This window comes from Kryptolebias marmoratus, linkage group LG10, assembly GCF_001649575.2.
Source record: "Kryptolebias marmoratus isolate JLee-2015 linkage group LG10, ASM164957v2, whole genome shotgun sequence".
Classification (NCBI taxonomy): domain Eukaryota; kingdom Metazoa; phylum Chordata; class Actinopteri; order Cyprinodontiformes; family Rivulidae; genus Kryptolebias; species Kryptolebias marmoratus.
In genome coordinates, this window is record NC_051439.1 from 12,404,984 (window position 1) to 12,422,660 (window position 17,677).

The window sequence follows — 17,677 nt, forward strand, 5'->3', positions numbered from 1 at the left end:
TCATTTCCTCCCAACATCAGCTACAAACCATGTTGCATTCACTGTACTTTAAAAGTGGGAGAGCCAAATGTTATTTATGAATTTTTTTACATTACATTATTAAAATGTCTATAAGTAACTTAAACTTAATGATCAAATATAGCCCTATCAGTACTTTTCCAGTTTCTTTTTTTCCAACCAAATGAATGAATTTTGGTCATTTTTTTCCCAACAGGAACAAAAAAAATTCCAACGTATCTTTGAATTAAAGCCAGCATGACAAATATAAAGTTATCATTATTTATATAAGCATTTAAAAACTTTAATTCTTTATGTTAGCCTTGAAATATTTAAAAGAAAACATGACTAAAATCAGGGTTTATGAGGCTGAGATCCTATAGGGACGTTCTGCAGAGCGTGATTTTAATGATTGTTGTAGCTTCATATATCTTCAGATTCAAAGAAACATAATAATTGAAGAATTTTGTGTCTCAGAAAACCAAACTAAAACAAGAGTTTGTATCATTCTGGGCTGTTTATGAATTTTGTGGTTCTCAGTGTCTATAAAGTGAAACCATGACACTGACAGCCTGATTTTCCACGTTTTCTGAGATTTTCCTGTTTTGTTATTTTATACTTATACAATTCAACACAACACACAGGCGCAGCATTAAATCAGACCGAGTAGCTCCTTCCTGCAGGCTTCTGCTGACGAAGAGATGTAAAAAACAATCACGACTGAATTTGTCTGATTCATGTTTGCTGTTTCCTTCCCCCTCTCTTTATTCACTCCCTGGTGGGTGCTGCTCCCTCTGCAGGAAATAAAAACAAAACACATCACATCAGGTCCAGTGGTTGGGGTCCTGACAGAGAGGGAGAATTATTAAGATGAGCCAAATGAACACATGAAATGACAGAAATGGCACCTAAAAGCTGAACTGCATCACACATCAGGTTTGACACTTAAATATGCCGTTTGATGTGCTAAACCTTTTTTATTTTTTCTCCAAAACTATCTAAACTTAAATGATGTGGCTGGATCTGTATGTCTTCTGTTAGCTAAAAGTAAAATAATGTAGTTACAACACAAACTACTATGAATGCAACAGTGAAAAAGATCATTTGTTTGTGTCTGAGCTCCACCTGAAACCTATAGAACTCACAGATACTCCCTGAAACTGATCATGCAGCTAAAAACAAAGAAACAAGAAACAAAAGCCTCATCTTTCTTAGTGCGTTTAATCAAGGACCTCCATCAAGACAAAGTAACTCTAGGACAATAGAAAATTTTTGGCAATGGAGCTTAATTAAAGAAAAGGGAGATTTTACATTTAAGCCAATGATTTTACTGAATATCTCTGTAGGGTTGTATCGAAGGCTTGCAGACACAAAGACTGAAACTGATTTTCTAATTTTATCCGACTGGTGGTCTCTGAAATCATCACAAAGATCTGCCACCATCACAAAATGTCATAAATGCAGGCCTTGCTTTGTGTTTTGGAGGTGAACAACAAATACTGGATCTTTCCGAATGACAGGATGAGTTTTGGCCAAAGAACAAGCTGGGTGGTCATATTGTTAAGGCTGATCAGAGTCCATGAGTGAATGCTGAAAAACACACAACTATTCGTTTTAATTAATTAAACAAATAAGAAGTGGATTTTGACTGTCTGGTGTGAACAGCTTCAGATCAGAGTCAGCTTCCTGACGTCTGGAGGTTCAGCTTCTCAAGATGAGCCAGAAAAACAGGAAAAAAGTGAAAGATTTGGAGCTTTTTGTCTTTCAAGCACAGAAGTCAGTTTACAACCAAGATAACATCACAGAGCTTTGACTAAAAGGAAACATTTGTTATCATTAAAAGGAATTAGCTGGTTGGATGAACTGAAACTCTTACTTGGGTTTAATTTGGCTAATCTGTTTACAGGATTACAGAAAACACAACCAGAGGATTTTCTATAAAAATCTGGTTAAGAGGTGGAGTTAGAGAGGAGAAAGTCTTTAAATGAGCATGGCTACATGGTTGAAGACAGGGTCTGTTTGTTTCTCTTCTTTTTATTTTTTAAAATAAAACTTACTCAGAAGGTTTGGTCAGGTTTGCATCTTTTTTATGCTGTATGGCCAAAATTAAAAGAAACACATGTATTTTTATGTAATTTAACTCTTTTTTACTAACCCATGGAGTCTCTGTTTGCTCATTTTTGTGAGTTTTGTGCGGTTACTCTCCAAAAACTTTTGACACAACCCTGCAGGGGAGCCTGCAGGCCAGAATCAGATTCTCTGAATGCTCCTTCTTCTTCTCTCTTTTTGTTTTTTTTTTCACACATCCGAAGATCAGTTTGGTTTTAGGACCACAGAGGAATCAAGGCCTTTCTGTTCGTCGCTGAACTCTGCCGTTCAAACAAAATGGAAGGCAAATGCGCCATTAAAACCACGTTTTACGACACGACTCGTTACATTTAAAGGCAACGAAGGAAATATTTTAGTTACTGATCGAGAAATAATCTCTCTTGAGTGTGCGAGGAGCTCAAGGAGCAAAAATCGCTTGTGCTTTATTATAAACTGATTAAAGGAGAAACAGAACATCCCCAAAATATTCTCCCAAATCCTCAGCATGTTTTAGGACAAATATTCAAATTCTAGCTAAATATATTTGAATTCAGTTTGTGCAGCTGAACAGAAAGTACAACCTGAAACCCTCCATCCCGCCTTTTTATTGTTATTATTCTATCACTTCGGTCTGTAGCTGATCAGTCTCCTTCAAGTTTCATTTATGTGCTGCTGGGACGCATCATGAAGCTGCCTCCACCGTGTTTAACTGCAGCAATGATTGTTTCTCGAACTAAAGTCTGCAGAAGAAACATCTACCTCCTCTAACTCATACATGCACTGGCTGTAAAGCTCCCAGACTATGATGAGAACTTAGTTCACAGCAGGTTGGAGCCACGAAATGTGATAAATAATTATTTAAATGTTGTCACTTATTTCTCACCTGCTGCAATTTTTAAAATGTGAGATATACATTTAAAAAAAACGGTATCAGTCTTGTATTTTTTCACTGTTAAGGGTAAACAAGCAGCCTTTTGTGAACGCCTGGGAGCAACAAACTGATGAGGAACAGATTTTGTTTCCTTCTTCCAAACATCTCCGTTGCTAGTTTTGTCAGCAGCGCGTTTAAAGTTTACCGTCGACCAGAAGTTTGGGGCCTTTACAGGCAGCAGTGCCCGAGGAATGCTGACAAACAGAACGACTGACATTCCAGCGATCACGGACATCTCAGAATGCTATTTAAAGACTCACGACCATGGGAAGTTTTAGTCATCCGCACTAACACTCAGAGGCACACATTTAATAAACAAAGCTGTGCAGCTGTGAACACGTCGTCCTCAAATTTAATAGAGAACAGAGAGAGAAAAGTCGACTCCATGGGTTTCATTTGGGGGTCGTTCTCTCATCTTTTGCTCCAAGATCTGACCAGATGCAGAGCAGTTTGTTGTATATCAGGCTCTGCACTAATCTGAAGGAAGATATCAGGATGTAATCCTTGCAAATCAGCTTCTGCTGCTGTGAGATTGGGATCAGAATAGATGTTGATTGTGGTTTTCAAACATTTTCCTTATTCTCCCTGCTGGTGTTTTTCCAGACAAAACGGCTCGTTTTCTCTGCTCCGCGACGTCCACTCGAGCAGTCAAGCAGAGTACCTCTTTTTGTTCCACTGACATCCGCGAAACCACAATTATCGCAATCGTGTGACTTGCAGGGACTTTCAGACTTATAAAGACAACAAGGCACTGAAGCACATCACATGAGGGCTTAATGAGACGGAAGACAATTATGGATCGCGCCGCTAGGTTGCCTTGAGCGAGTGAAGGCGGTTATTGTTGAAGGAAGGCGTGAGAGACGCCCGAAACAAGCTCTGCAACTTGTCACCCGGCTGAGCCTCCCATTCTGCCCAGTCCGGTTTCACTCTCAGCTCATTGTAACTCAGCGGCAATCACAGCTCGTCACTCTGCAATGCAAAGATTAGTCCTTCAAATATTAGAAAGTCCAGTTTATGTAGAAAAGCTGGTAACTGTTAATATCTTACCTGCTGCGGATAGCTCTTTGAACTGCCTCAGTTTGGAGTTTATTTCGAGCTCAAACATTTCACAGTGGCCCATGAACGTTATAAACTTTTACACATGCCGACGGTTTTGCATTATATGGTTCTTTACGCAGAAATCTGTGGTTACTTGCGAGTGCTAATAGCAGCAGCAGCTTGCAGTAGCGCTTTTGGAGCAGCTTGGGGTCCTTCCGCCAAAAATACCCTCATGTTTCAGCCAGAAGTAAAGCAGAGGATTCCAAAATCGTAAACTGCTAAGATTCCTTCAAACAGTTATCTACAACAGGTAAAATGTTTGTTGTTCATTTGCACAGAATCCCACTTTAAAAGCTCTGAACTGTCCCTCAGGTATTACATCTGGTGAGGATGGAGCTGATTTGTAATTATCTGGGGATTTGACATCAACTGTGTGAACTTCCTCATTCATGCAGCTTCATTGCACAAGATAAAACTTTAAGGTTTTTGTAAAGTTTCTGAGTGAACTCTTGAGCAAACACTTTATTCTAAATATCTCCTTGTGCCTTAATTTAAGGGGTAACAAAGACACTGATTAGTCCAAGAACAAGTAAATAAAAATAATAAACTCCAAAAGTATTGACTTTTGTTAGCCGAAATAAAAAAAATGGATGTTTTGTATTTTATTGGATTGCTGCTGCATGCATTCATTTAACAAAATTTAAATGTGATAGTTGGCTTATATGAGAATCTATCAAATATAGCAAGCTGTTTATGCCTTCTTTTTTCTTGTAGTTTACAAATGTTTACAGGCAAACTACGGCTGTCAAACCAAAAGGAGAGTTAAGATCAGTCCTGTGTGTTTCATCAAACACGGATCTTAATCTGGCTGTTTGTTAGTGATCCAAATATCGTTTTTAGCATCAGTTCCGGCACGATGTTCCACATTAGAGAAGCTGTTCTTATTCACCGGAGATGATTAAAACTAACTCAGCGTGACATGCACAAAAAGTCATGTCACCTTCATGTCCCGGAGCACGTCTTTGGGCTCACCCACTCACAATCCACTCAGCGCTGAGGAATCCATCCTCATCAAACCTGAAAGGTGTCTTTAGGAGGAAGCAGGAAACAAAAGCAAAATGCTGCTTGGAAAATCTTCTCGGTCATCTTGATTCAGCTTCTTTTTTATTTTTTTTATTTTGACAGATCTGAAGCTTTGTTCGGTGTCTCAACTGTCAAACCGACACAAAGAAGCCTCTCCTTGGACAAATAAACTTCCCACGTGTGCGCAGAAGTGCTGAATCTGGGGGAAATGTGTCGTTCTGGTTGCTCGGAGGTGTTGCAACACTTGTCAAAGTGTCATCAGACCTGACCGAGCTCAGACAAAAACTCAGATTTAATTCTATTCCCTGCTCGAGCTGCGACTTTTCTTTTCTTTTAAGTATTTTTAATTAGCGCTGGCTGAAATCTAATCTGTGCGAGCTTCTAGCTTCTGGATTAACAAATCCAACTCTTTATCTTGATCAGAATGTTTATGCATCTTCGCTTAAATAAAAATTTTCAAGAAAACATGTTTATTTAGTTTGGTTTGGGCCTGATAACCTTAGAGCGCATGTTGTGAATGACTCTCAGCTACTACCACGCTAAACTTTATCTGAATATCTGTAAAACTGACAGAGTTGTAGCCATTTCTGTGTTCTCGAGTCGTAATTAGCTGTAGGAGCCATCTTGAATCAGCTGTAGCCAAGTTAATCAGCTATAGACGTACATCCAGGGATTGTTTCCTGAGAGTTTTGTTGGAATCCATTTCATGGTTCAGGAGGGATTTCACAAACACACACACACTCACACACACAGATACAGGGAAAAACATTATCGCCTTTCAGTGGCAGGTGAGAAATCAGAGCAATCTGACTTTGCCAGGGAATAGAAGAGTTTGCATGTGAAATGGATAATTTATTTAAATTCCTGACACATCCGTAACACAATCTCATATTTGATTTCTCTATGGCGACACAGTCAGCAGGATCTCTGCTGGCATGTATGTACCTGCAGCAGTTTCTGTTGTTAACAAGCCAACCGTTACTTGGTGTTTACTGTGATTTTTTTCCCCATTATTTTATTTTAGTGACTGAGAAGGGCACATGAGCTCTGATTTATCACGTTTGGAAAAATCAGCCAGAAGTGTAATTTACGGGGAAGCTGCTCCCACTGTGATTTACTCGGAGCGAGCGAGTCAGGAGGCTTTCCTCGCGTCGTTGTGAGCTCCAGAGAAGGGTTTGCAGGCAGAAGACGAGGCAGCCAGGAGAAAGTCATGCCCAGACAGAGAGCAGGGGAGGGAGTTTCACTTGAACGGAGGCCAAGGCAATGAGCCCTGAGGGACCTCAGGCCCAACAACGACACTGATGAGGTTTTCCTAGACACGGGGCAAAAGAAAAAAGTTAAATTAGTGGCACTTTAACGATGACTTCATAACTTCAAAATCAAAATACAACCAGATTGATCCAGAGCTTTTAGAAAACACAAGCTGATAAGCCGGAACATTGCTGAAATAACAAAAAGCTTCAAGTTAATGCATCACAGAACCATCTTTTCCTACCTTTTACTAAGGAAATACATCATACAACTTCCCAAACATCTCAATAAATGTTCAAGGACTATTTTCACGCCAAACTAATGAAATTAGGTGATACAACTTACTATATAAAAGTGAACTTTAGTGTTTGTTCACTTGCTACAGTAAGCTATTTTTGATTAAACTGCATCAAGCTGCAGATCAACAAGCCTGCTGGGCTCTAACCCTCTGCAGGGGTTCACACCGCGAGGCTTTTCTGAGCGTGGATGATGGAGTCGGTGGAGAAGTGTGAAAGTGCTGCTCCAGCCGCCTTTATGTGTTTTCTTAACTGGTTAACTGGTTGAACCAGCAGCACCTCCGTCCTCAGTCCATCCCAGGGTGGAGCGGAGAAATCACAGCAGTTGACAAGCTGGATTAGGCCTAACCGTCACCTCAGGTTTTTGTTTGTTTGTTCGTGTGTAGTTTCACTTTGTGTGTGTGAGATTAGATCTACACAACACCAGCACACCTACAGACAGCGGCAGTAAAACCTCAGGAGTTTGTAGTTGTTTTTTATTCTTACACAAAGTTTCACTGTTAATCCCTTTTACCCATGTTCTGAAGGTGGAGTTGTTGAAATCTGACTAAATCAGCGATCAGTTTGTGTTTAATTGTAGCCCTCGTGTCACGTGTATAATAAACAACGCAACCATTGTGTTTCTAATCAAGTCTGCACAAATTATTCTGCTAATTATTCTGTGACAGCGTCAAAGATATTTGGTTTTAAAGAGAATACAGTCAACCTGATAATCATGTGACCTCTGCTGCTGTGAAGTTGTTTTTGTTTGTTTGTTTTATTTTATTGACTAACTGGGCTGAAGACGTGCAGTAAAAGTGCAGTGCAGTAAGCACCAGAACTAAACATTTTATTCCAGACAAAAATGTACATTTGTTTCTGATTTATTTCTTAAAAAAAGGTGTTCAAATTGTAGCATCATTGGGTAATTCTTCTCAATCACTGTAAAAGTCAGCAGCAGTGCGACTTTTGGCCACAAGAGGGCAGCACAGAATAAATATTGTGAAATCAGTCCTTTTTGAAAGAATTATTTCAACATTTCTGCTGTGTCTGCAGGCAATATGTCGGTTTTATTCAACATACAGGAAACTGTATTTGGCTGATATCTATCTATCAATTATTATTTATTTGCTATATGGCTTTAAATATTGCATAACAAACTTCCTTTGGATATTGTGATGTATTTTATGGCTAAATTGAATCGTTAATGGTGGTGTAGTCTTTGAGGAGAAAGGAAAACTACAGAAACATGGGCTAAATTTCAGCAAGATTATATTATTTATGATATTTTGATATGGTTTTACATTTCCAGTTCAATACCAAATTGATTAAGTACTATGTACATAACAATTTGAAATGGTGGTTTTCATCTGAAGTGAAATAATTAAAAACAAGGGCTTGTCATTTAATGTTAATCAAAATACAGGGTAAAGATACCAAGAAAATTTTTTATATATATGTAGCTTTCAAATGAAATATAATACTAAGGTCATCATAATCTATTACTTCGTTTTTATTCCTGTAGATTATCTTTTAAATCGAGGTGTTGAAATCCACTTTTATTTTGAAAGAGGCTCAAACGGGCGGCTACGACGCGCCTGACCGCAAATGTTTATTTTGACGAAGCGACGTGAGACATTTTTACACTACGTTTTATTATTGATAGGAAAACATATTTAAAACATATATCAGATGCGACTACTAACAATACGTGTGATACACAAAACAACAAGAACGTTTAGAAGTTGTTTTAATTGTTCTGTTGTATCTTCATCGGGCACCGACGTGGTCACCTACTCTCGGAATATCCGGAAATCTCGAATAACGGCAGTTGTTTACTAATTTCCACTATATTTCAACTAACATTTTGTTGTTGGGACACTGCTAAGTTGCAAATTTCTAAGTTAACTAAACTCTTACCATTTAAACATTGAAAATAAGCGAGTTGGAAGCAACATTTAGCGATGCACACAGACGCCCATTTTCTTTTAAACGACAGTTCTTGTTCGTAATCTGCAGCTGTCTTTTCAAAACGCCCCAGTACTCCTCCCGTAACCACATCTCTGCTAGATTTTCTTCTTTTTAAATTTTAAATGGAGCTAGTTAATGTTATTACTTTTCTTGCTACTACACCCTAATCTCTGCTTTTCTTCTTGATTTTTATTGGTGGCTGGCTATAAACCTAAAATGGTGCTTTACTGCCACCAACTGGTCTGGAGTATGGATCAAACTGTCCATTTGTCTGCATTATCTCGTGTATGTGCTGCCCAGGATCATGTTCTATTAATCAAATTACTTCTTGAATCCTTCTGTAGTATATTACTTTAAATGTTTATTTGATCTTTCTTAATTTATCTTCTCTCTCGCTCTTGTTTCAGACAGATTAAACGGACATGTATTGTTTCATCTTCTCCACAACACTCACATTTTCCTGTATTATGCTGTTGTATTCTGAAAAGGTTATTTTTAAGTCTGGTGTGTCCAAATCTTTATCTTGTTTTAATCTCTTCTCCTTTGTTCCTCCTCCCAACTCTCATTTCTTCCACTCTCCTTCTTTTGACTGCTTTGTTTTTTGTTTAATTATGCTTTTGTTTCTGATTTGATGGTGGATACTGTGAAGTGAACTTGACCGGTTGTCACCTTATTGTTGCTTCCCGGTCTGCTGCTTTCTTCCCTTTGACCCCAATATTTGCTGTACCCACAGAAATATTCCTGTCTTTAAAAAAAAAAACTTCTTCCTTCCTTTAAGTTTACGCTCTACAACTTTGTTTTGGACTCTGCAGGTGTTCTCCCTTTGTATCTGCATCCCACAAGTACTGCCATTCCTTTTTGTTACATTTTATTTATTATTACTGATTTTATCTCTAATTTACTACCTCCATCCTGTCCCTGCTCTGTGCTTGTTTTGCCGGTGTATCTGCTTGTTCGTTTCCCCTCCCCACATAAGAAAATACCAATTTTATTGGAATTTTATTAACTTTCCTGATTGCACCAGGTGAGAGAGCAACAGAGGAGCCTCACGCCTGGCTGGCTTTTTGACCTGTGGTTTTGGTTGAGGACTGAAGCTGCATCTAAACAGATGATTATCTGCTCAAACTGGGTATTCTTTGAACGTCTTCCTTTTTCCTTTGCCCCGTTAATCCCGCCTCTTGATTTCCAGTCAGACTTAACCTTTAATTTCAGCACCTCATTTACAATATATCTTTTTGTCGCCCCTTTTTCCGAAACCCATCTGGCAGTTCATTAACTCCAACATAAATCTGAGCAGGAACACACACGTCCCTTTAATTCCAAACAATGGATGAGCTATAACTAAATCAACATCTTTTCCCTTCTTCAAAAGGTGTAAATCCAGCATCCTTTGTTCTATAATGTCTGTGGTGGAATAAGAGAAAATGCCACAGTAGGGCTAACCAAAATGCTATCAAGTCCTATTTCATTTCATTTATCCTCTATCAGCAAACCACAAATCCTCAGTTTTGTGTTTTTCTTTTTCTTGATAGGGTGTAAACGTGGACTGTGCTTACTGACTGAACGTTTTAATGCTCCTCTGCCTGCTGCCCACCCCTCAAGCGTCTTATAATATTCAAAATCATTATTTTATCAGCAGTCTTATCAAACGAATCAGTTTGTATAAAATGTTTTAAAAAATATGGAATTGATCTAGTTGCATTTGAATATTCACAGTGACCATTCTGTCTAATTGTTTTCACAGTTCCCTCCCCGTTTTTCTCATCACAGTACATAAAGTTAATTCTGATTATTCTTTAACTAAATACTTCAAAGATCACTGCTTGTTCAACTCAGCAGGTGTAAAATAGTCCCACTGAGACACCATGTGGGCAGAATTTATCACTACAATTGTAAATCACACAGAAAGGAATGCTCAAACTCATATATTATTTATTACAATTAAATATTTTTCTTATGTTACATAAGTTCATTTGAAACCATACAAATAATCTGTGCTGTGATTAATATTCAAGATATTTTCCATGCAAAGAACAGGAAAGAAAGGGGGGAAGAAAAAAAAAAATCACATAAGAAGAACTGAAGTTTATGTTTTTATACATCTGGGAATGAATTCGCTTCTGGATTCAACACCTTCTGCTTCATCGCTCTCTCTCTCTCTCTTTTTTCGGTGCAAACATTTCAAGATCAGACCGGCGTCCTCGAACAAAAACAAAAAGGCATTTGGAAAACTCTGCGGACAATCCATTTTACCCTTGAGGAAAACACTTGGAATAGTAACAGTTATTAAAAACAGGCACAGAGGACCATTTAAGACAGAAGCATCTCATACTTTGATTAAAGAGAATTCGTGTGCTGAGTGATTCGAAAGGCCATGATTCGTATGTGCAAGTCTCAAGCTCTGATCAGCCCAATTTAACTCATTTTGTCGTGTTTGCTTCTTTTACCAGAAACTTAAAAAAAAAACAAAAAAACAAAGAGTTACAGTTTTGATGTGAACTGATGAAATTCTTTCCATTTCAGCCCAATTAACTAAATATGAACATATCCGCATGGGAATGTTTATTTGGACATTAAATATTAAATGTTAGTGAACCTGTATTTTCTGAATTAACGCATGAAACGAACGTCCTGTGTTCAAAAAGTGCATTAAAGCAAAAACAAGGAGCATGTGGGTGAATTTGTAGTTTTCTCCTTCGGGCAAAACGGTGGCTGTGGTCATCACATGACATTTAGTGAATATTATTACTATAACTACTACGACACCTGCATATTTCTGTAACCCTGCCAGTTCATAACTAACTGTAATGACCCCTAAACGTTATTTGTGCACCAACGGTTCTAAATCTGCACGCCTCTCTGGAAAGGACGTGATAAAACAGCGAGAGGAGTTTAATATGTGGGGGACGAACAGAATTTTAAAAATATGTATATATAATAATTTCCACTCCTTGGAAAATAATTTAACCAAACTTTCTCCATAATAATGTGCAGTAAGTCATGCTGCAGTCAACAGAAGGGGATCAAACTGTCAAATTTGCTCCATTGCTTAAATAATCATCACAAATAATTAGTTTTAGTAATTATAACCGAAGCTGTCGTCACATATGAGACAACACAAGGACGCTAAAAGCCCAATGAGTAACGAGGCTCTTCATTTTGATTTAACACAATTAAAAGACTGCGTGTTTTTAAAGTGAGCTATAATTCTATTTAGGTCTGTTTTTTTTAAAATGACAAACTAAACTGTGAGCTGAAAATGCAGAAATTCATAAATAATGTTGGTGGAAATAACTTTTTGGTTAATAACTTTCACATTATCACAAATAAAAAAGATAATAGGTGAGAAAGGCAGGCCTTTACATACATTTATTTCAGCCTTTTTGGACTTTATTATAACTTTATGCTGTAGTTTAAGAGTCAGTTTTATTGTCGTTTCTGCTGATCATTATAATGTTCTCCAAAGGGGTTCAAAGTAAATAAAAAATAATCAAGAGTTTAACAAGCTGTTGTATGATTCAAAATGTTCAAATATGTCCCCAAAACATGTGATTGCATATTCTTTGACATTATCAACCTCTTTGTGGTCTATAACAGAAAACAGAATTAATTTACTGCTTTATTATGTTCCACCTCTTCTCTTATCAGCTAATCTGTTGTAAAATCTTGCAAGCCAAGAGTAATATTAGCAAATACAGTTCAAGAGGAATACAACTAAAATTAGGTGAAATTGATAACATTTTAGAAATAACAGTTTCTTTTTTTTTTAGTTTTTTTGTGTAGAAGATAACATTAAAATAGTCAAAGCGTGTAAAAAAGGAGAAAACTACAAAAAAACAGAATGAAAAGTCCTAACTTTTCTGAATAAACAAACCAAACAAGTCTTAAATGGTGTGTTTTGGAAATGTTTGTAGCAAGACTCCTGCTTCAGTCTTCATGCTCGGCTAACCGGAAGATGATTTATTTTGCAAAAAACAAAAGAAGAAATCTGTTTCTAATAAATGTCAAACTTCTCTTTGAACAGAAATCCAATTTTTGCATTTGTTGGATGGTTTAATTATTGACCTCTGCTAAGCAGGTAAACGTTTTCTGTAGCATTTGTTTTCTTTGTCTGAGCACAAGATTACTCAAAAATTCCTGAATGGATTTTGAGGAAATTTTCAGGCAATGCTGAGGTCGTCACAAAGAACACATGATCAAAATTTGGTGGTGATCTGGATTACGACCCGGGTTCTACAGTTGTTTTTAATGACCCTATGGCTTAGGCGGAGGTTTGCCTCAACATACAGTGATGACATCATCATCATGTGATGTCATCATTGATCAGTCCCATTATGAGATTGCAAAGATAATGGGTTAGGCGGAGGTTTGCGCTCTCCGAGTGCTTCTAATATAAAAAGGTAATAAAATTTTGCACCGGACTTGTCAAAATAACCCTATTTCCTAAGATCACACAGAAGACTGAAATGCGTTTGAAGCATCTTGGAATCGGGATCAGCACACTCACAAGCTTTAGGTGAAAGTCGGTACCCTTTCCTAAACGAAAGGCTGGAAATAAGGCAGCAAGAACAAGGGCACAGACTAACGGGAAGGTTTAAATCAGCAAAGCATTCTGTGTTTCAAAGGTGGACAGGCAGAGCTTTTTTTTTTTTTTTTTTTTTTTAAATCTGCAAAGTGAAAGGAGAGCGATGAGAAGCAGCGAGAAACCAAGGTACATTTGGTCCTGCAGGTCAAGCAAATAATGTTCACACACGTCCTTCAAATCGTAATAATCCTCAGATATGCTCACTTTTAGCGCTCCAACACAAAACTCAGGCTTGGTTAAGTAATTTAAACAGAGAAAAATAAACTGCAAGTGAGTAATTCTTTTAGTGCAGCTAAGGAGGAGAGAAAAAAAATGTCAACCTTTTTGTCTATTCAGGAATGGAAGCCACTCGTCTAAAAACGCTATTCTTTAAAATCATCTCTTGAAAATAAATTATATTTTCGCGGTACAGAAATAAATACATATAATTTCTCAAAAATAGGAATAAGTCATCGTCACAGATCTAAATGCTACACCGAATACATTATTCACCGGCGCGTCAGTGAAGAAACAAGTCTAAGTGGCTAACTGATAACCATCTGCCGGAAACCATCTGACACTAAACCAGAAACTAAAAGGAAAAAATTTACAAATTCATGAACACAGAGTCAAACCACACTTCTGGCTAACGGCCTAAATATTCATCCGAAACGGCCTAATGAGGAACCCCTTCCACGTGTGGCTCGTTTGACTCTGTGAAACTAAAACAAAATCAGCTGTGCTTTCTTTGTAGAGTGCATGTTGGTGTAAAGACGATCAGGGAGAATCATTTCAGAGCCGCAAATCTCTGAAAACTCATTAGGTTTTGCCAAAACCCTCCATACGTCATCATTTGCTCGGAATGAAAAGCGATAAAGAGATCAATAAAGCTGGATTCGATCAAACTTTGCAATCGAAGACGTTCCTTGCGGACATGTACGCAGTTTCTTATTTGGGAAACACACTTTTACGCTTTAAAGCCGAAGGTTAGGCCGCATCCACACAAACATGGTTTCATGAACTGATTGGTTGGTTTCCTGTTAGTAAAGAAAGAGTAAGACGGAACTAAAACGTGAGTTTCAAAACACTTTCAACCACTCCGCCATGCCGACCAAAGGCTCAGGACGTAAATGGCTCATCTAAAACACAAACTAGTTCATTCAGCACTGCAGGAGAATGATGAGCTGATGTGAGCCAGTGGTGATGATTAAACAGTCTTCAGGGTGTTAAAGGAATAAATATGCACGCTGAACCATTTCTACCGTGATTTGAACCAATCTGGCAAAACAGACCTGTTTGTATCAACGCAGAATTACGTTAATTTTAGTTAGATCGGTTAGTTTAGTTCATCGATCAAATACGTTAGCAGAAATCAGATCACTCCAAAGAAATATACTGAACTGGAGGCAGACTGGAGGAAAACATTGATAGAGTTTAACAGCGTAGTATTTTCTTATACCAGATTAAAAGAAGGATTCTGTGTAGGACGGGGTGTAATGTTTTCGCCTTTTTCAGTTATTTTTAAAATGTCCCTTTCATTGTTTCCAGAAGGTTTCTATCTTATCTGAATATATTTATCAGGTCAGCAGCAAGTTAGCTTGGTGCTAAACCCGCAAGCTGTCTGTTGGCAATTTTTACCCAAGTGAACGGGCTTTAACTTTGCAAAAAGCTCAATGCAAATTTTTCAAACTACTCCCTAAAAACACCAACATGCACTCCCGTTGAACCGCCAGGTCAAACCTGTGAGCAGCGTCTCACAGAAAACCCTACCACCGAATGGACACTTTTAGCAAATTCAAATCACAGGAGACCAAAAAATGAGACGTGAATAAACTGAAAAAAACAAACAAAAAAAAACCCTGTCTTTTTCTCTCTTCTCTTCACAAAACCCACGATAAGCTTCGGATTTCATAAACTATAGCGCGTCACTGAAACACTTCACGTGTCTGAGATTCGTCAGGCAGACAGGAACAACACTCAATGTAACATCGACTGCAGATCTAATAAATGTCACATTTCTAAGAGCTACAGTAGCGTTTTTCTACAGCAGAGTACAATCCAGGTTCTTCACGCAGCTGCTACATCACCAGAGCCGTGTACTGTACGATACAGGCCAGTTACACCATCCTAGAACTCCTACACATTATGTTCAACCAGTACTTAATAAATGTGAGGCGTTTAAACAAGAACAAGATCTTAAAGCAAAATAAGTCCTCAATCCTTCGTACTAGGCAGCAAGTAGCTAATTAAAATTGATGGAGGATGACACGAAGGTTACGTGATCTAGCGCCCTACAGCACGATGCGTCACATCTCGTCTCGTCCTACTGCAGGTTCTTGAGGAGGCGTCCGTAGCGGAAGTCGTAGACGTGTCGACAGAAAAACACCATCTCCGGGTCGACGTCGTCGGGCACACAGTGGTGGGTGGGCATGGCATTGCCAACAGCGGGTGGCACCACGAGGGAGGCGGCGCAGTCGCGGACGCCCTCCCTTCGGCGTTTTACCAAGGCACAAAATCTGGGCACAGCACAAACGTATCCGCCTCGATTATCGTGGAGAATATTCGGAGAAATGCTCACGTTATTTTATGTGGCTTAAAAATGTTGTGAAAACCAGAAAAAACACGTCGACTCAGCTACTTTTTTTTGTTTTTCTTTTTTCTTACCGACAATACTGTGCCAATGTTAGGACATAGCATTTGTCTTCAATACAGGCCACACTGTTCACATCCTGGTGACGAGATGCAAAGATCTCATTCTGCAGAAAGACAATCAGATTAAAGCAGCTCAAAAAAAAAAACAACAACATCGCAATCAAGCATCCACTTCACGTTCTGCATGTGTTCGACTCTCAGAGGGATCTTGGAAGTTTACGTCTCGTCTCAGCCTCAGTTCCAGTTTTATCACAGAACAAAGACGTTTTTTCATCTTCCTCTGAGGCGAAGCCCTGTAACCGTTCTCACACAGCTGCTCTGACGTGTTTGTTGGTTCAGCTGAGACATGACAGACTTCATGCGGTTTATTGTTTCTAGGCACCGAATCAAACTTTTTCCTCGGGGAGATCGCCGACATCAGGAAGCAAACGCCACCAGAAGCTGTTCTTTAATGTGGGCTTGCTTGTGAATTTATGCACTGTAAACCCATAACGTGTAATGAACGGGTAGATGTGATGTAATACAAATCAACAAGTCCCAGAAGAAGGAAAATATGCCAACTGTGAGCGTAAAAATAAGAATTCAAGCTTCTTACCTCGCAATGTACGGTGGGGTTGCGTCCCCCCTGCGTGTGTTCTGGACGGTAGTACCAAAACAAGCTCATCATCAGCTCTCCTGAAGAAAAATAATAATATCCTCAGAATTCAGTTTGAAGGCCAGGTACGGCATCAGTTCAGCTGCTCGTGTCGCCTGTACAACCAGCGTACCTGACTCCGGTTCCTCCCACAGAGCCGACACCTTGGCCACGTAAGGCAGAGTCTTTTTTCTGGGTCCAGACTTCAGCAGGACAGTGTCTCTGACCCGGATCACGTCCCCGTCCCTGCGGATTCCCTCAAAGCTCTTCCTCAGGACCAGAGCCTCCTCACCCTGGGAACACAAACCAACAGGAAGTGCTGTGACAATGAAGTGGGCGGGAATCATCAAATCTTTTGGGGACTGGAAGGTAAATCACAGCGGATTTATTTTAATGTGACCATCGCGGCAGTATAAACAGACTCTCCGGTTGACCTTTTCTTGCTTACCACAATGAAAACCTCCTTCTCGAAGGGCACGCCAACCGGCTTCCAGCCGTTGGTGGATTTTTGGCGGCTGTTCTTTGGCTGCTTGGCAACGGTTTGCCCTCCGACGCTGGCGGAGCCGAGCCTCTGCTTCTTGTCCCGGCTCAGAGGGGAGACGGCCGAGCTGCCGCGGGCCCCGGACCTCGACCCGCTGGGCGGCTTGGCACTCTGCGGGCACTCCTTCGCCACCTGCAGCGGAGGCTGGGGTTGGCTGGGGTCGGACAGCGGCGTCTGAACGCGGGGCACCGATTGGCCGGCTGGAGGCACGGTGGGAATGGGGCAGCCGGTGAGGATCCTGGGGCTGGGGCAAACGGGGATGGAGGAGGGACTGTGGTGATCACTGAGGGTTGATGGGTATTCATCTGTGGAGGGAGCAGAAAAGGTACGATATAAAGCCCAACAAATACACTGACTGAAGCAGCAGCCAACACCTTTAACCACCTGTAGCTTCATTACATAAGACAGACGTGGTTTAAACACAGCTGACAGTTCTGCTGAATCGGCAGAAAGCAAAGACCCTTAATTATAATCTGTAACAGCAGTGACACAAAAACAAACACAGTCAGACAAATACATCATGCATCCTCCTGAAACTGCCACTAAAAACGATTAACACTGACGATCACCTGTGAAGTAGAAGGTTTGTCTTATAAAGCTGATGCTTTGATGCCACCTTAGGCTGCTTCAAACTACAGAAGTATAATTATAC

At 39.5% G+C, this 17,677-nt stretch overlaps 1 protein-coding gene across 2 annotated transcripts in view; it reads right to left on the reverse strand.

Moving 5' to 3' along the window:
* Window positions 1-10,549: 10,549 nt before the first annotated feature.
* bahd1 (bromo adjacent homology domain containing 1) overlaps window positions 10,550-17,677 on the reverse strand; it is a 28,916-nt gene continuing 21,788 nt past the window's right edge. For both annotated transcript variants that reach the window (XM_017417340.3, XM_037977825.1), the window contains exons 3-7: window positions 16,933-17,330; window positions 16,618-16,777; window positions 16,446-16,525; window positions 15,863-15,954; window positions 10,550-15,714 (exon numbers count right to left, since the gene is read on the reverse strand). In XM_017417340.3, coding sequence (XP_017272829.1) covers window positions 15,522-15,714; window positions 15,863-15,954; window positions 16,446-16,525; window positions 16,618-16,777; window positions 16,933-17,330 — 923 coding nt within the window. In that variant the 3' untranslated portion in view covers window positions 10,550-15,521. The remainder of the gene's footprint in view (window positions 15,715-15,862; window positions 15,955-16,445; window positions 16,526-16,617; window positions 16,778-16,932; window positions 17,331-17,677) is intronic.